The 20,223-nt window shown below is 37.2% G+C and overlaps 1 protein-coding gene across 3 annotated transcripts in view; it reads right to left on the bottom strand.

Moving 5' to 3' along the window:
* Positions 1-202: 202 nt before the first annotated feature.
* The window catches only part of GABRA4 (gamma-aminobutyric acid type A receptor subunit alpha4), a 66,666-nt gene continuing 46,645 nt past the window's right edge, over positions 203-20,223 (bottom strand). For 2 of the 3 annotated variants that reach the window (XM_007445555.1, XM_007445556.1), the window contains one exon: positions 2,157-2,690. In XM_007445555.1, the coding sequence (XP_007445617.1) occupies positions 2,157-2,690 (534 nt within the window). Of the gene's footprint in view, positions 2,691-20,223 lie in introns of all 3 variants that reach the window. The other variant, XM_007445554.1, reaches the window with a different exon arrangement.

Here is a 20,223-nt window from a genome sequence, read left to right as displayed (position 1 = left end):
AGAAGAATTTCTTCTTAAAAAAGGAAGCCAATGAACTATTTCTTAAGAACAGGCTAACAGACAAGCAAGGAGTATATTCCTTACCAAAGAAATAAGGTCATTTTCTTGGAATAAAAAACAATCATAGCTTCCAACCACAATTTCAAACATTGTCCTCAAGGCTAGAAATCTACTCACATTCATGAAATAATTTATTATCAGCTTTTTTGTATAAGTACTCTTTATTAAATATATACATATATACAAATTTTACTGGGCTTCATATTACTGGCATCAATTTGTAAATGAGGGGTTTGGATTGGATGATTTCTAAAGTATTCTTCAGCCTTAAAATTACTGATGACTCTAAGAAATACCTAGAGACATAGCCAAGAAGGAATTCTCAGATATGACCCACAATTAATATTTGGCGTTTGCACACTTTTCAGGTCTCATATACAACCATTCCAAGGCAATGCAACAACTAAAAAACTAATGCCGATTAATTAATATCATTTCTTTTCTAAAAAAAAAGAGATCCTGTTTGCAAGGTGGCCATTTCCATCAAAATGTTCCCCAAACATCCAGAACACATTCATTCACATACCCCAGATCAGGAAGAGAGAAGTACAGAAGAAAAATCTTGGAAGTAACACAGTAAAACACTAGACCCAGATTTAGTGGCCTAGGACTGCTGCAAGAAATTCAATTAAGTTGTTAAGCCTACCTAATGAAAAAGAAAACTCAGCTCATGAAAATCCTGATAAATTGCATAACAGAGTCAGCAGTATTCTATGCCCCGGCTATAATTTTTTTTTTTCTTTACTCCAGTCCTTTGCTGTTCTTTTAAAATACTCACCTTCATTATGAAACTATACAAAAACTCCCCCCTCCAAAATAAACACAGAACTGCCCAGAAATACAAAACTATGGACACAAAAACTCCCTAGAAGCTTAGCATTTCACCAGTTGATATAGATCTATGTTGGAAAAAGCATCTAAAAAGCCTGTACTGGATTCCTAATTCTGATGATTCTGTGATTCTGATCAAATTATATTCTGATTCCGATCAAATTTGAGACAGGTAATCTATAAGGTCTTACAGTGCCCAGATTTCTACTTTGAGGTACACAGTGCTTTTCACTTAGAGAACAATCTGTACCACATTTTCATTATACTCTGAAGTCAACTGCTGAAGTTGTGCTAATGTGTACTAATCTCAAAAGTGGCTATATGAAGAATACGCTTGTTATCCTCTATCAATATAGGAGAAACAAATATTTTGAATATGTCATCGGACTCTAAATAAATTTCCTCCATTAAAGAATGCAGTGTCTGCTGCTAGTTGATGGTTCATTAGCATGCATTGACTGTTCTACTATTTGAGTTAACATTGCAGGTAAAGGTGAATAAGCTTATCTAGAGAGACAGTGTCTAGCATAGTGCCTGGAACGTGGTAGGCTCTGAGTAACTGTATGTTGAAAGAATACATAACTGAATGAACTATTATCAAAAGGAATTCATACAATAAGTTAAACTTTGGCTCAAAGCACAAATTTTCAAGTCAACTGTTAAGTCCTGTTTGGCCAACATGCAGGGAACACATTTTCCCTGGTCTCTGTCTTTGTTGCAGCAGAGGTTTCACTCTATTGGTCAGTATTTGTTGTGTTCCATTTTCCTTTTAAAAATGTCTCATTTAACAGGGAAAGTCCTTTTCTTGAAGATACTAAGAGGATCTCCAAAGGTCACCGCATATCATATCCGATAATTCTGATTAAGGGCAGTGCCACTGGGAAATTTAGGGTGGCTGGTTGATATTCATAGTGTGTATTAGAAAATGTCATAGTCTGTTTTCAAATTTCAATGCATAAATATGCACCATGGATCTCTAATAGCCCTATTTTTCTTGTCCCAACTTTCCAGGATGGTCTGCATCCTGTCTAATTTGAATGTTGAATTGATTCTATTTAAATCATCTTTCTGAAATGAAAGATGGCTCACTTTCCCTTCACTGAGGAATTAATTAACTCTCCCAATGACTGGTTTGAATTTTTTAAATGGAAAACTTACATGGAATTTTTATTTTAGTGAAGAACAACTGTTTATCTTTAAAAACATTTAAAAAGACATTGTGCATGAAGTTCATCATCTTTTAGGAAACTATTATAGCAACAAAATTACATGAGACTTTCTGATTTTTCCATAGTGTCCTTAGATAAGTAAACAACCCAATAGACCATATTAAAAGCCCCAAATGTTACTGGAAAGAGAATGCGGGCATATTTGTCTATTTTACTTGTGCCAGATCCAGAAGGTGGTGGAGCCGAGGGAGCAGTAGTGGCTGACAACTTCCCAGAAGCCCCTATGCTATTAACTGTGGTCTTAATTCGCTCCAGTCTTGATCCAAACACATGCTGGGTAGAAGCAGATCCAACTGGAACTTTGTGGGGCACGTACCCAGTTCTACTAGGTGGAGAAGGAGAAGCAGGTGGAATTGCTCTTGCGGCGGATATAGTTTCAGCTGCATTCGCATGGCTGAATGGGTTTGGACTGGAAGCTAAGTAAGACTGTGGTGTAGCTTCAGAAGATCCTTGAACAACCATGGAAGACTTGCTCGAATGGTTTCCCACCTCAGTTCTGTTGCCAACATCAGATTCAGAGTGAACCAAGGCATTGGCTCTTTTTCTCATGTTCAGATTGGCATTTGAATTCTGAAAAGGTATATTAAAAATTATATTGGCTGTGTAATTTTATGTAGAGTTATACAAAATTTAAATGGGTCAAATAGTTACAAATTAGCTGTTTTCATAAAATAAACCTTTATTAATATGCTACAGTCACTCAACTTGATGTAAAAGCTTAAAAATACCTAACTAAAAAAGGACATATATGTGAAACTCTGAATCAAACATCTGCTATTTCAAAATATTATCCATTCTTATAAATTATTAGAATTTAAATCTATAGAAAGGTTAGGCTTTTAGGACTATAAGCTAGAGTTATACTTGATTTGACTTTAAGAATTCATGATGATAGCTGTACAACTTCTTTGTTGAGTTTTATTGTAAATAATATTCTCTGATATGCTGTATACATTTCAGTGAGTTTTGTACATGTTTGCTTTATAAACAGGAAGAACTATATCTACTTTGGGCACAGAATAAAAACAATAATAACCATCCACATGTGTATAACATTCCTTAAAAAAAGACAGAAGCTCCAAAAGCTTTAATTTGCAAATCCATGGGAATTATTTTCATAATCTTACATAGACATTATTATATAAAGTCTAGAAATCCTCATGCATTTTAGTTTTTCACCATAGTTAGTAATGCAAATAAAAAGGAAAATCATTTTGGGGACTTCCCTGGCGGTCCAGTGGTTAAGACCCCATGCTTCCAATGCAGGGGGCGTGGGTTCAATCCCTGGTCAGGAACTAAGATCCCACATGCCGTGTGGCACAGCCGAAAAAAAGGAAAATCATTTTTAAATAAAATGTTGTATCATACATATAAACAGCATCACCATATCACTGCATAAATATCTGAGTTCAAACTATTTACCAATAAAGAGTGTTTAAATCAAAATGGAATTCACTATTTTCCATAAAATTATTTTATCTGTAGAACAAGACTGCATTTGAATACAGATGGTCAGTATTAAAATTAATTCTTATATTTTGACAGGCATGATAAATAACCTTATAGCCAACTATAGACTGTCCATACTAATGAAGGAAAGTAATTGCTCAAATGATTCCCAAAATAATCATGTCTGTCTTTAGAAGACACTATGATATTTTGCAACCATTTTTCCGCCTTAATTGTGTTTATTCTGAGTTATATTAAGGGTATATTGTAATTACTTTTTCTACCCTCTTCCCCCACCATTTTATGAAATAAATGGTGGGTGAGGAGATGGAGAAGTAGAGGAGAGAGAGAGGAAGAACAGCTCACAAGTGGGTGATTAAAAGGAGCCAGTCTGCAAGGCATTTTATGGATAATATTATATACAATTAACTGTAAGCTCCCTTACAGAGAAGTGTTTATCCTACAAGTAGAATCTTTTTTCAATACTACACTTATCAAGCAGGTTGAAAGTGTCCAATCCATATCTTATATACTTGTGAATTATGGCTTCAAGTTCCCTGAGTAGAGAAAGAAGAAAAAGCCTCACAACATGCAGAGTCAAAGCAGGTTCTGAGAGGTTTAGAACGTATTCTTCATGTCAGCCTGAAGTATTCATCTAAACAGTTTGCAGCTGAACTCATGAGAAATTGTAGTCGAAAATATGGCAGCCAATTTAGGTGGAGACAAGTGAAACCAAAATTGACATCCACCTAAAAGTTAAAGGTACCATTATTTACCCTCTACTTTTCCTCTACAAATCACATTGTAAACACCTAATTAATCCTCAGATTTTGAGTCCCTCTTTACAGAAAGGGATAATCAATTAATTAGAATTAATTCTAAAATGTTACACACATGGTGAAAAATATAAAGAAGGATAAGGTATATCCACAACATTTAAAGAGTTTACAATACCACTAGGAAGATAAAATGCACACCCACACGTGACACAATAAAAAATATACAAAAAGTAAAACAGAATGATGGGTCAAACTGTGGCAAAATGCTAAATATACCAAGAAGAGAAGGGAAGGGAGTAATAAAGGACCAACTGGATAAGCAGGAGAGCAATATATATTTTCAAATATAGTCTGATATTTGCATATTGCCCTCTTCCACCAAAAGTTGGGTTGCCCATAATCTTTAGAAAACTCGTATTTTCCCTCAGACTAAATTCTAAGAATTGGAGATTTCTACTTCTGGCCAAAATGGAGTAACAGGGACTGAATTTACTCTCCTGCACGAAATAACAAAAAAACTAAAAACATTTGCAAAACAACTGTTTTTGAAGACATTGGACATTAGACAACATAGGATACAATCATTGAGAGAGAAGAAAAAAACTTGAGTTTGCATACTGTAGAGCGGGAAAGGAGAATCCAGGAACGATCTGGCAGACTACCTAAATTGAGGAGATGAAGCTGAGAAGGTGAGGAAATCAAGGTGGCTGGAGTTCACAGGAAAAGGTACCAGAGAAGCTGATGCCGAAAAGAAAAGTCCAAAAAATCTGAAGAGTCCCCACTGAGAATTTTGCTAAGCACAGATCCATTTTTGAGTGTAAGTCCCCAAGGCAAAAAGAACCACCTGAAAGGATTAGAAGAAACGGTACCTAGCACATACCAAGCCAGGAATAGTGCATTTTCCCACCAGACATAATGGAAAATCTCAACATTCATGTAGCATTTGGTAAAGTCCTCGGAAGGGCCCTGCCTCAGTAATATGGAATAATTACCCCCTAAGACTGCTCCAATGCTGCCTAATGAATTTTAAAAGTAAGACCTTAACAGATGAAACTAACTCTAAGTGACTTAACTGTACCCCAGAAGGAAGCACAAGAACACTTAGAGGACCCCGTCTTCCTTCCCTCCAGATCAGAATCCTTCTGGAACATCCTGAAATCCCAACTGTGAATGATGTTCTAATATGGCTGATTGAATATAAATATGGCACCAATTTGTCCTCCCTCCCCATATTAATGCCCCTTGTAAAATGAATTTCCCCTTTTCCTCCCATCAAGAAATGGACTCTGTTTCCCCACAGACTTCCTATGACTTTCTTTGGCCAACTGGATGTGGTGGAAGTGGGGGTGAGTTATTTCTGAGTCTTAGCTTTATGAGTCCTTGCTTGCTTCCACTCTTTCTCAAAACACTGCCACCAAGACCACAAGAACAAGCTTGGGCTAGCCTGCTGGAGAGATCCTTTGGAGCAGAGCCAGTCATCCTAGTGAGGCTATCCTACATCACCCAACAGATAGCTGACCACTAGACACCTGTGTTTGTCCCAGCTCAGAAATGATGAACTGCTGAGCCAAGCCTAATCAAGATCAACAGAACTTCCCAGTTGACTCAGACTTGAAAACAAATGTTTTTTTTGGTAGTTGTTTTGTTATGCAGCATTATTGTGGCACTAGACAACGTATATAGACCAATTAAATCAAGGGCCTAACAGGAGCTATTGCCACACCTCTTGTCAGGGCAAGTTTCTCAGACACTCTAGGATAATTAGAGAGCTAGTCTGCCCAGAATTCATCAAAGACCATTAGGGGACCCTATTGTTTATTCCATGTTATTTTAAAGGACCAAGATATTTTGCCCTTTATAATTCCATTCTTAAAGAATAGCCATACTTTAAAGCTAGAAGGGATTCTAGCAATCAACTTACTCCAGTTTCTCATTTTACAGTAGAGGAGAATAACAGCACAAGTGTTATGGTAGATGAAAGTCACAGAGTGAGTGACCTACTGAGTGCTCTGCCATGTTGCACAGCCTTTGGATGCACAAATGTGGACGAGGCATTAAGGAACTTGATAAACTACACCTATATATTTGAGTCAGTCAAGTATTTGTAATAGTCAAGTATAATGTTAAAAAATTATTCAAGACTTGGAAATCAGAAAGGAGTACAGCATGTCCCTGCAATGTCAGTATGGAGTATTGTTTAAAAAGTCCACCCAAGGATTATTAAGTCTCTAGGGGAAGATACTTGAGTTTGAGTTTGCTGTTTAATATTGGATTTGACCCCAAACACTGTGAAGTTGCATATTAACTTATAGATTCCTGTTCAGTAGAAAAGAGCCCCAAAGGTTATGGTTTTGATGCCCTGAAGGATATTAACTACTTCTGTATCTAATCTGGTAATCTCATTCTAGTATCCTTTTTTGAAAAAAATTTAATGGCTACTTATAGGCATTTCTCAAAAAAGATTTTGAACCAGTTTTACTATTTAATTACTCCTTAATTAATGAGTTAGATAAAACTTTGATACAGGTTCATTCCATATTTGCATGACTCACGTTTTTGATGGTTTGAAAATTATATTCTGACAACATCCACTGCTACGCAAGTTATAAGTATCAAAGAAATGTACGCATAGACTTGAAGAATATGTCTGGAGAAAGCAGTGATCCCAAGTCAAAGAGAGAGGATCAGTCTAAGGTGGCCAGAAAAAAGAATCCATGAAGCACCAGACTTTATGAAAATGGAGGGAGCAGTATGAAGTGTGCCACTAGGACTAACATCTGAAAACAAAGGTCAAATCTTTTTATTCCCAGTTTTAAAGTATTAGTGAACTTCTAGAGTGTAAAACTATCTTATTTATCATCGCAGGCTAATGCACACAGCAGGCACCTACTTCATTTTTAAATAAATTTCACTGAAATGGATATAATACAGAGTCAAGATTCTTTTTTCAAATTAAAGAGAAAGTGTCAGAAACTTTCTATCTGACCTTCAGATTACTATTTCTTTGTTTATGGGCATATTTCTAGAATATTGCAGGTAGTACCTAAATTATATAAGTTATTCTGACTCAATCCCAAGGCTGACTAAGAATGCCTAAGAAGTCTCAACACTCTAAATATCATAACCTATATATGGAAAAGAGAATTAGACTGATTTGAGGCTTAAATCTTTGTTCCCTGCCAGGCAGCCAAATGATACTCAAGTTATTTTACACTGATGTCTCAAGGTCTACTATGTAAAAAGTAGTTGTCATTTTCCATGATGACAAACTATGAAAGGATTGAAAAATCTGCTGAGCTACCTGGCACGGGACTCACTGGGAATAATATTCACACAGCCTTCAAGTTTTGGAACAACTAATGCGACAGTCAGAGCGATGTTATGTTTCACACAGAGTGTACAGTGGCTCCATCAGTATTCAGCAGACACACAGTGGTTCCAAACAAGAAAAGCACCTAAGCTTAATTTGAATTTTAAAAGATGATTTAGTTTGAAATCATTTTGTCATTAGTCACAATAGGCAGATGCAAGGGAAACTGGTAGGATAGAGATGCGAGGTGATAGATTCAAACATTAACAACAAATTAAAGGAGCAACAGGCAAACAGGAGCAAATCCAAGTAATTCGTCAATCGTGACTGTGATCTGACACGATTTCTAAAGAAGTCTTATCAACTGCAAAGAGAAAACTCAACTCAACTAATTACTCTAGCAGCAATGAGATAAATTGACTATGACGAGGTTTGCAGAATGCAAGCTACATTCATATTGCTTGCTTGAGAAGCTAATGAAGTTTAATAAAATGTAATTTCACCCTTCTAAATTAAAAACAAACAAGGCTAATAATGAACAGGTTTATCTTCTAGAATATCAATGATTTACATACCAAAAAAAAAATCCAATAATGTAAAGACATTTATTCAAGGCTGTTCTGACAGGGCTTCAGGGGTTAGCCACACATCTTATTTAATAAGGAAATAAACAACTATGGTAGAGCATCTGGAATTAAACCCCAAGGTAATGATTTACAGAGGACCATCAGTAGTGTTTTTAAAAGACGCTACCACATAGAAATGAAAAACGTCCCCTACAAATAAACATGCTAAATATTTCATCAATTGTTACACACTGAACAACAAAATGTAGAAATGAAAACGCCGAGTTCTCTATTTACTGTATTTCATTTCCTCCCAATGTTAGCATTTAATTCAACATTTGGATTTCCATAAGCTATAGAAATATTACTTTCACTATCTGGCACTGGGATAAGAAATTTATGTGTTCAATTTGGAATTACCAGAGAACAATGTCTTACAGAATGCATTCATTTTGTCTTTACATATTTAGAAGTTGAAAGTTTAAAACAGTAGGGTTTCTTGAAGATATGCGATTCTATAGTTAGTTTTGCTTCATAGTAATTCCTAGGGCTTCTTTTTATTTGCCAAGGCTTTGTATAAATACATGGCTCTAGGAGAGGAAATTTGTTTGCCGGAGACTTCACCAGTCAGAGCAGAAGTTCTCAGCTTGATCAAGCAGACTTGGACTTGACCAGAATGCTACCTGGAAATGCTCCAGGAGCTATGTTCACCAACGCTACCAACATAACACTGGAGAGGGTAGAGGGCAAAGCACACTCCACTCACTTTCTCCAAATGCAAACACTGAGCTGGATGAATCTTCTCTCGCTCAATAAGTAGCATTACAGTCACACCAAGTGTTTATAAGAATAACCTGGGATCAGTCTCAGGGCCTTTTTGGAGGAAGTCTTAATTATTAGTTATGCTACTGCCAGTCATCAGGAATCAGAAGTTGGGAAACATTGGCTAAATAGTTAGGATTGTGGACCGTCAAATCAGACAGACTTGGACTCGAATACTGAATTTGCCATTTACTAGCTGTGGGATATTTGACACGTTGGTTGACCTCTTGAAACCTCAAAGTCCTTGTTAAAACAGGAGTAATAACGGTAGCTCCTCATAAGGAATAAATAAGATAACGCCTGTAAGGTGCTTAGTACATAATAGGCATCAAAAGAACATTATATAGAAATAATCCAGAGGCAGGTAACAAGATCCTTCCTCCAAAATAAAAAAGTATGTCACTCATGAACAAATCATTATAGACAAGATTTTAGAATATTTTTTCTACATTTCTATAAAAATAAGGCCACCGTTTTGAATAATCAGAAAGGTAGAGGACCACTGAAGCAAAGGACAGTGAAGTCAGCCATGTGGTGAAGTCAGCCATGAAAAGAATGTTGCTGGCTAAAATAAGAATAAACACAAGGCAATATAAAATTCAATTAACAAAATTAAAATACATTTTAGACATTGTAAAGGTAAGGATTAACACTAGAGTAAATCCTATAACTGATGGTGTGAGACAAACATAAAAAGCTCATCTAGGAAAAAAGCAACAGCAACAACAATGGTTAATTTTAACTGAGCGGTTCTTCTGCACCCGGCACCCAGCTCACATGCTTTTAACTACCCAGCTGCCACAACCATATGTCAAAGCTACATGTAGGAAATAACCTACAGCCACAGGTATTTCAATGTCCAGAAAAGATGTGGGTTGTCTAAAAAAGGCATCTCATTGTATTAACGTATCACATCACTGATCTCTTTCCGGAACTTTCCACCTATCAGTGAAGTCTAGAAACTGGTAATCAGGGAAACAGCAAAGACCAGAGGAACTGTTGTAATCCAACCTACAGGATGATATTCACACCTCAAGATGCTATGAAAAGACATACACAGAACACTGGTTCACAATTAGAACTTCAGCAACTCAGTTTGGCTGGCCCACTTTCTAAATGTAATGGAATGTTAAAAAGAATTGTATCTGTGGACATATTGGTCTGGCATTATTGGTCTGGCACTCTTTTTACTTTATCTCTCAGTTCAATTACAGTAGCCAAAAGGACTTTCTTCCACATTTAAATTGGAAGTAGGAAATGGGACAATGAAGGACACCAGACTGGGGATAGTACAAGGCAACAAATGTCAAAGAAGGTTAAAAAAACATTAAGAGGTTTTAATTATTGCTATGGACTGAATTGTGTCCCCTTTTGAGGGGGGGTACTATACTGGAGATAAGATCTTTAAGGAAGTGTGATTAAACGAGGTCATAAGAACAGAGCCCTGATTAGATAGAACTAGTGTCCTTATAACAGAGGAAGAGACGCCAGAGAGTTTTTTCTCTGTGTCATATGAGGACACAGCAAGAAGGCAGCAGTCTGCAAGCCAGAAAGAGAGCTCTCACCAGAAACCAAACCTGCCAGAACCCTGATCTTGGATTTTCTAGCCCTTAGAACTATGAGAAAATACATTTCTGTTATTTAAGCCATCCAATCTATGTAATTTGACTAAGGCAGCCTGAGGAGACTAAGACAATCATCTAACTTTAATAAATTTAAACTTAAGACACAATTATCTTAAGATTTTAAAATAGTGAATGTTAACCCTCTCATAGGAAAAAAATAAAACCTAAACAAACTTGCAGCTTTCTCTTCTCAGATATTTTCTTTGTTTCTAGTCTGTTCTCTCTTCTCCAGTATCCTTTTCTGATAACCCCAAATCCTAGGTAGAGTTAAGATAATAGACACGTAGAGAAATTGAGATGTTTTTGACAGGAATTAAGCATTGATTTCTTTGTAAAATTTTTACTTGTCCTTGGTGAATGAAAACACTTCCATATATCCACCAGGGGGCATCTACATCATCTTTCTAAACTGTCCAAGTTGCCTGCATATGAGTTCTCCCAGGATACCTCTTGAGCTCCTTTCAGCTTTCCTTCACCCAAATCAGAGGACTTCAGTTAACTGGGATTTTCATTTAACCTTCTAATTTGGACTTAGCTCCAGATCCTTCTTTAACTACCCAATATTTTTTCCCTAAATATTTTTGCCTCCCTTGCAGATTATGACTTTTACATCACAGTGTGTGTACATGTGTTGTGGATTTCAGAGCATGCATTTGTTTAAATATTAGAAAAATGTCATTAATAACAATTTATAATGTCTGTTCACATTTTATATTAAGAATGTTTTTTAAATCCTTAAAAGTAGGGGTAATATAAGTAGATATCTGATAAAATATTGCAAAAGAAATCTTACTACATTTTTGAATTCCTAACTTGGGTGTCCAAATAAATTCATTTTTTAAAGCAATCATCCTATGGAGATGATTTGTTTCAGCCTTAAAATATTCAGAAAATTATGGTTGAACTTAGAAAACATTTGGACAATGTTTTTTTTCTTAATATAGACTTGATATGACTTGATCATAATGAAACTGTGCTATAATAAATAGCCATCCAGAAAAATTCAGATCCCTGCCAACCCTATAGGAGGCTGGCATAGCAAGTAGTCTGAGTCATAATTTTATCTGCATCAGCAAAGGCAACAGGGGCAACGTCTAAAAAGGAATAATTTATCAAGGCCAAATCTTCATTATACTTCTGCTTGGGGGGAAAATTCCAATGCTCAAGAATTATCATCCAAGTCATTTTGTAAAATCATAGCTGTGCTGTGTAAGGAAGTCTTTGATGAGCTATGAATCTTACCTAAAGGGGGCTGAATTTCTTTGAAATATTAGATAATGTTTACCTACTGAATCTAAACATTCATGATAGCTTTAATAGATTTATTTTTAGGAAAAAAGGCTCAAGTCCCATGCTTCATCTCTTGCTGTGAGTGAGTAATAGAAGACCCACGTTTAAGCTCAAAAGCAATGAAGGACTTATTAAAGCTAACGATTTACGCAATTCATTCATTCATTCAACAATATGTATTGAGTGTCCAATTTTTCAAATTACTTTGTTGAAACTGGGAATACAGAGGTGAAAAAGTATAGGCCTTGCAATTTCTTCCAGGAATTATTAAAACGTTATAACAAGCGATAAAGGCTAGCAAGGAAACTTTTTTTAAATTAGGAAGTACATGGCATAGCCTGATTGCTGGGAGAGGCTCTTTGTGAAAGTGACACATAGCTGAAATTCAGGGATAAGTAAGAGGGAAGAGGGACTGTGGGGAAAGGGAACAAAGTGCCTGGTGGTAGGGGAACAATTTTCAAAGATTTCCCTCAGTGGTACAAGGATAAAGAAGACCAATAACTTCCCTTGTCAATTAAAATTTGAGATACCTTGAGGATGTTCTAAAATCTTCCTTTTCTTTTACATTTTTTTGAAATAGACTGTTAAGGCAATGCTTCCCATTCAGGGGCTACTCTAAATAACTAACGTCTGATATTAGCACTTGCCAGACAGAAATCTTGAATCTTTATCAATAGCTCTACAATGCATTGAGCACTTACTATGGACCAAGCACTACACTACATGGTTTTCACAAATAACCTCACACATCATCTACAACCACCCAGGAAATAGTATTAATATTCTCATTTTTCCAATGAGGACACTGAAGCCTAAGAAAGTTTGGTACTTCTCCTAAGGTCAGACAGTTAAAATGGGTTCGAGTCATGATTTGCATCCCAAACTAACAATTTTAGCCATTTCAGGAAGCTCCTTACGACAGCAAATATGTTAATTTGCTATGTTAAAAAGCTACACTAATGGGAGTCAAAGAAAGCAAAAAAGAATTTACCTGAAAAATGTCCACACAACCCAAACCAGATTAAGTGACATTTATGAACAGCTTGGTTTTTCAGATTTGGATTTTAGTTACATTTATTTAGTTTCTATTATAAGGTAAATACTGTACTACTGTTTGATCCACATTATCCCATGAAAAATCTTCCTCTGATTAACCCTTCCTTTCCAGTATCTGTAAAAATTGTAGAGTTTTTATGAACTGTTCTTGCGCCTGTTTTTCTTGATATTCGTTCAATTTCTTTGGTGCTTAGTTGTCATAATGTGCTTATGGATATGACTTTGTATCCCATATAACTTCTACATTCAGGCCTAAATAAATATTTATAAATAGGTCCACATTTAGATGATTTATTTTACAGAAAATTTTATCTTAACCACAAATGGAATCTAGCTGTGCAAAGTTTCTTTTTTAATTGAAGAAAACTTCTCTTCAGGTTGTTTGAAAAATGAACCAGCATCACCACTCGAAATATGCATCTTCTATATGACAAACACATTTTTATGAAGTTTTTCTACAAGAGGGAAGCTGTGCCCCAACTTCCTTCCGCAGACTTCCCTTTACGTTTGAATACAGAATTTTCAAAAGATGTTTACAAAATTACTACTCAAATATATGGAAAAACTAAAACACTCCCCCACCATGCATAGGAAACTGCAATTTCAACTTTAATTGTAACCCAGGGAAGATATCAACATAAGCACTAGCTCTAGTTTCTGACTTGAAAATGATTCTTCAAACATGTAAGTATCTACAAATAATTAAAGTTAATGAAGTTCAGCAACGCATGCGCCCAATTATGTATAAAGTTAATGTGTGTACACAAGTGTATGTAGCAGAAAAGTACTCATTAAGCACCGATTGTGCATGCTCTTATATCTTAAAAATCAATCCCGTTCCCTAGTCTTTACAAGTGGAAGCACAGTCAATTGGTCATAAAGCATATGTTGAATTATCCTGTTAACACAATTCATTACAAATCTCCATCCATAGTAAAACAACATATTAAGTCAGCAGAAGAAATTGATATTCTACCACACCAGTTGTCAAACAGACAACCCCCTAAACAGCTGAAGCCATTTTGATTTTCTCCAGGAAATAATTTGACTTGTCCTGAGGAGTAAGTGTCATGCTGTCAGCTGTAGTTTCCAACGAGGCATTAGCAAAACCATTCGACATTTAATAAGGCTCTCATGCTGAAACAGCTGTTCCTCCAAAGTGAAAATTTTAAAACTCTCTCTGAGCCTAGATAATTTTACTTGAGCTAGAAAATAAGGTATTAGACTCTTTTGCATGTTCTACCACTTTATGACGAGAAAGGAAATTTTGCACTTCAGTAAAGGCAGATTGCAAATTTAGCAGGAATTAAACCAGTAGCTGAGTTGCAATTTATGGCAAACGGCTCATCAGCACATTAATGTATATCACCAATGTAACCACTTCAGCCAAGCAGGCCAGAAACTAAGACACAAGTATCTGGTAGGCAGGAAGAGAAATGTGCCCTCTATAGACACCAATAAAATGAATCCTAAAACCAAAAGCTACCAAATATCTATCTTCATTTTCATCCTTATTGGCAGTATACTGATAGTTAAAAACCAATGTCAGAACCATAGGTTCTAAAATCAGGTAGATTCAAGCTTTGGCCTCTGCTAAATCCTAGCTGTGTGGTCTTGGGGAAGTTATTTAGCCTCTCTGTGCTACGTATTTCTCCTGGGTAAAATGAGGATAATAATGATAACTACTGAGTTATTGATGAATTAGTATTCATAAAGTGCTTAACACCCTACCTGAAGCACAGTAAGTGATCAATACTTGTTCAATATTATTTTGATATTGTTATCCATAGTCTAAAACAAAAATGTAGATAGTCACTGTGAAATAAAATATTATAATAGAAGTTTCCATTATTTCTATACTCAGATATTCACTGTACTTTTTCAACAGAACTAAGTGTTAAATTAATACTGTAACTATCCACCTCAGAAAATGCTGGGAATGTGTGGGAAGCTTACATTTTGTGCTCTCTTCAAAATTCATCTTACTTTCTATTCCTAGGTGAAAATAATTAGCTCCACTCCTTGCAGCAATGCTAAGAACTAGCTAAAACCCAACTTGCCCAAATCTGCCAACTGTAGGAAGAGATAATTGAGGATTCCCATTTAAGAGGTTTCCTTCTAGGCTGATGGATATTTGAAGAGAGCATAAAATCAACAATCCTGTGGCTATTGTTCTACTTAATCATATTAGCAATTTAAAAAATATTTGCACTTTCTCAACATATAACATACCAAAACTTTTCTCATATTACAAAGAAGGAAATGAAAATATCAAGTCCCACAACTCCTTAACCTTTGACCCCTTCCAGCTACCACTCTTTCTATCACTGCCAGTTTAGGGAAAAATTGTCTACACTTAATGTTTCCACTTCTTCACCTGTCATTTACTCTTCAACCCATTGTTATTTTATTTCCCTTCCCATCTTTCCCTTGGAACTCTTTGTGGATTAATCCAGTAGACACTTTTTAAAATCTGCGTCTTATATGCTGTCTTGGCAGCATCTAACACTGCTTATCATTTCTTCCTTCTTTAAATTGGTCCTATAAATTCCATAATCTAGGTATGTTCCCCTTACCCTTCTCAGTCTCCAGTGTAGAATGCTCTTCTTCTACCCAATCCTAAATTGTCACCTTTCCACAGGGTTCAACTCTCAGACATCTCAGTTTTTTCAGTCTTCAGGTAAATAAATAAACCTGTCCAGTGGCTCAGATTACCATCTTTATATCAATATCATAAAATCAATGTCTGCTTCCCAAATTTTTCTCCAACCTGAAGACCCATATCTCCAGCAAGACATGTAAGAGGGGCATAACAAACTTTTAATTAATTCATTCATTCATTCATTCATTCATTCCATTAGTCAACACATATTTATTGAGTGCCTATTTGTATGTCAGGCACTGTTCTGGGCTCTGGTGATACAAAAGTAGGGGAAGGCTTCCCTGGTGGCGCAGTGGTTAAGAATCCGCCTGCCATTGCAGGGGCCACAGGTTTGATCCCTGGTCCGGGATGATCCCACATGCTGCAGAGCAACTAAGCCCGTGAGCCACCACTACTTAGCCCCGTGCGCCTAGAGCCCATGCTCCACAACAAGAGAAGCCACCGCAATGAGAAGCCTGCACACCACAAGGCAGAGTAGCCCCTGCTCGCCACAGCTAGAGAAAGCCCGCGCGCAGCAACAAAGACCCAACACAGCCAAAAATAAATAAATAAATAGATTAATTTAAAAAAAAAGGTGGAGGGAAAGCCCCAAATTCTTAACCTTAAGGAACCCTTTTGACCAAAGTCAAATCTACGTACAAATTTATTCATATCCAATGAACCCAATACATTTATCCAAACAAACATGCTAGATCTTAGAGACTAGCACATGCTCCAGTTAGCTTTGCAAGTCACAAAACTTCAATGATTCTTGCCTCCTTCTGCCTTATTCTTTTCCATCCAGCTTCCTCAGTATTTTTCCAATCTTCCTATTTTTCTTCAAAGCCATGGAAAGGCATTCAGCATAATCTCACTTAGCTACTCAGAGGCTATTAAAGTTCTCAGATCTCATATCCTTATGAACATTCCCTCTCTCTACTCTCTCTTCTATTATGTGTAAAATAATATTTACACAATGTAACATCAATAATGCCACTTCCTTGTTTAAAGTCTTTCAGCTGGCATGCTATTGTTTTTCTAAACACACACACACCTACATGATGTAACATTCTATATGACTTGGATCCTGTCTACATCTCCCCTTTACTCCCAAACCCCCCTTTTAACCACTCTGGGTACCCTAGTGTAGCATATGCTATGAGTGCCTGGTCTGTATTCATATGGTTTACCCAGACATCACTCCAGACAGGCTGTGTCTTACCAGCTTTTTCTCCCCTAAGGGGAGCTCTGTCTACAGGAGCTTGACTGGAATGGGAAAGAGGGTTTGACCAGAAGTAGAAGAAAGTTAACATCTCCTGAATAAACCTAATCAACAAGAGATAAGAGTTAATAAATAAGTACCTCAACTTCTCTGCCACCCAACGGGACAATTCTGAGGTGGGTTCCACACGTATTCTGGGAGAGCCTCTGGCGCGATGAGCACGCAGTGGTAAACCTGCCCATTAGTAACACTTTATTGGATTGTCTTCCTTGCCATCTCACCTTCCTCACAGTGATCTTGGGATCAGTTCAAATATAAATTGCTTGCACACAAATCCTTGCAACAAAGTCTGCTTTGGGGGAAACCCAATTAAAACACCTGGGCTCTAGCCAGGATGTCTTCATTTAGTTCTACAAGGATGAGCTGTATTGTCTTGCTTCAGGGTCTTGTCACATCCTCCTCTCCCTTTCCTCTATCACCTTTGCCTCTCTTTTGTGTTTTCTGAGATAGTACTTAGCCACCGCTTCCTCTGAGAAGTTTAACCTGACAGCCCCTCCACCCTCATCAGAATCTCCCACCACAGAGACACTAATCTGGACTGTGACATCTTCACACAGTATCCTATGCTTCTCCCTAGCCTAGCATCCAGCACGCTGCGTGAGTGCCCCTCCCAACTGTGAGTTTCTTTAGGGCTGCAGCACTGCCTTACCAGTTTCCTCTCCCCACTGACCAGCACAGTACCACAAACTAAGAAGCATTCAATCAAAATAAGTCCAATGACTAAATGATATTTAAATAAGTGATGAGTAAACTGTATTGAAATAAATCAACAACAAAATCATTCACTCCTATACAGTCAAAACAGCAAAAATGAGTCTCACACAATGTGTCCCTAGAGATAAGTAGTTGGCAAAGCTATATAGCTAAAAGCAGCCCATTTAAATCCACTTGAAAACCAGATGACAGTCATTTATTCTATCCAGATTATACTTCCTGGGCCACTACAGTAGTTAATGGACTGTTTAATGAGTCAACCCTGGAATATTAACTGATAACCAGAATTAAATGTCTTTCCTCTCCCATTTCATGCATTTGCCTGTTTAAAAGTATGGCTGAGTGATCGTTATGGAGCAAAAGAGAGTCACCTCCCGGATCTAGGCCCACCTTCTTTGTGCCCTCTGCTGCCACACAGGAAATGCATGAGGCTCATGGGCACCAATCTGCCTCTCTGGGAGCAAAGTGATGAGGTTGTAAGCCACTCTTCCTTCAAACTGCTTGAAACACAGAGCCAGTGGCTGAAATAGCTTGTTTAACAAGGACTGGATTTTTCCTCTCAATCACAGTTCTAAAGCTATCAGTTATTGAAAAGCTGATTTTCAAAGCACACACTAGAACAGCTTTTCTGTACAGCTGCAATGCTATTTAAATCTTCCATGAGTATATCCACAAACCCAAGAAAATTCTAAGCTAAAATATTGCTCTTAGAGAGGACATAGTAAAATAAGACCCTAGGGAGGAAAAATCCAGGAAGTGAAATCTGGTCGTTAATTTTAATACTGAAATTATAAAATCAGCCATATGGCTTTGACTCCTCAGAGCTAGAACACCTGAAATCACTATTTAGAATAGTCAGTCTAGAAGGCTTTTTTGTGAGGCTCTTTGGTGGATATTAACTGTCTATTTCACAGTCATTCTTTCGTAGGTCTCAGAAACGTGGATAAATGCCTCAGCTTCTGCTGCGACGAGGTTGGGAGTGGATGTAGAATAAGCAGGAAAGGCCATGCATTGGAGACACTAAACAGATTAAAGAAAGGCAAGATCATCCTTGGAAAGAACTGACTCTTGAATCCAGGTTTCTATTCCACAGTGAATCTCAAGTCCTTATCTCCAGCACTACTGTGGAAGAATTCCCAGGAGCCCATTGGTAACACTAGCAACACCGAGGTCATGCTTTAATCTCACCTCACCAGCCGTTTCATTCTCCTACTGTGATCAAGCGGTCCCACTGCAACCATGTGGGCTGCCTTTGTAGCATCCTATAATGTTGATACTTCTTTGAATTTCATCAAGGTGGAAACTTTTAGACTCTAGCCAGCTGTATTGCAGTCTGAATTTCCTTCACTTAAGACATTCATTTTCGGGGCTTCCCTGGTGGCGCAGTGGTTGAGAGTCCGCCTGCCAAAATGACAAAGAGATATCACCTATCAGAATGGCCAAAATGAAGGGACAACAGCAAATGCCAGTGAGGACGCAGAGCAATGGAGCACTTGTGCATGCCTGGTGAGAACATTAACTGGTGCAGCCACTCTGGAAAATAGTTGGGCACTTCCTCGTACCACAAAAAAAAAAAAAAAAAAGAAAAAAGAAAAAGGCATTCATTTTCATCAAATTACCTACCAAATGAAATTATATTGAGCATGAGTCGCTATCATAAATATTTTGGAGCCATTCACTTGGAAGCTGGCGATGAAAACAAGCTGACTGTACCTAGGAAAATTCACCAAAGTCACTGACCAAAGAAAAGCCATGATGAGAACTGTTCTGTGCCCCATCAAATATCACGCAGCCATGTGGTTCATTTCTGCTATCCCTTGGCTCCAATATAATAGGCTCTCCAGGCCGGGGCTAAATGAATGTTTTCTAAATTATTGATTCACTTCAAATAAAGAACTACCACAATATCCCATGGATGTGACAAGATGATGAGAAGACATAAGGCAAAGGGTCTATGTAGCCTCAATACCCAACACAATGCCTGGCACAAATTAGACACTAGACAAATATTTGTTGAATGAGTAAACAAATGAACGTGCATAAGCTGATGTCCTAATGTTTCTGAAAGACCTACTACACCCCAGGGCATTGAAAGTTCCACACAAATGTCTGGAGTCATCATTTGACCACAAAGCATGAATAAAAAGCTCAGCAGGGCCCAAGCAAATTTGGATCTCATCCATATTCTAAAGCACTGTGGAATTAATAAATGAAAATTTAATGCCATTTTGAGTTCTGGTCCTGTTGTGAAAGGCTGCTGGCCCCTCGGTTTTAAAATACTTTCTCAGCATACTAAAATCAGAACTCTTTTTCTCATGTTGTTCTTTCCTTTGTTTCCATAGGAAACAGTGACTTCCAGGCATCCAAGATGACACAACATAGATTGCCAAATTGCATGCCACCCTGCAGTTGCCAAGGAGATAATGTATGTCATTCCTACAAATAACATGTTGCTCATGCCTTCATTTCCTTTATCTAGTTTTTTAAGATATTCTTCGCCTGAACTGAATTCAGATAATGTTCACTGTGAACTGATGGAAACATTTCCTTTTTTTTTTTTTTTTTTTTT

Source organism: Lipotes vexillifer, unplaced genomic scaffold (assembly GCF_000442215.2).
Source record: "Lipotes vexillifer unplaced genomic scaffold, Lipotes_vexillifer_v1.1 scaffold1043, whole genome shotgun sequence".
Classification (NCBI taxonomy): domain Eukaryota; kingdom Metazoa; phylum Chordata; class Mammalia; order Artiodactyla; family Lipotidae; genus Lipotes; species Lipotes vexillifer.
Note: the sequence above shows the minus strand (reverse complement) of the source record. Positions and strands in the feature narration are given on the sequence as shown.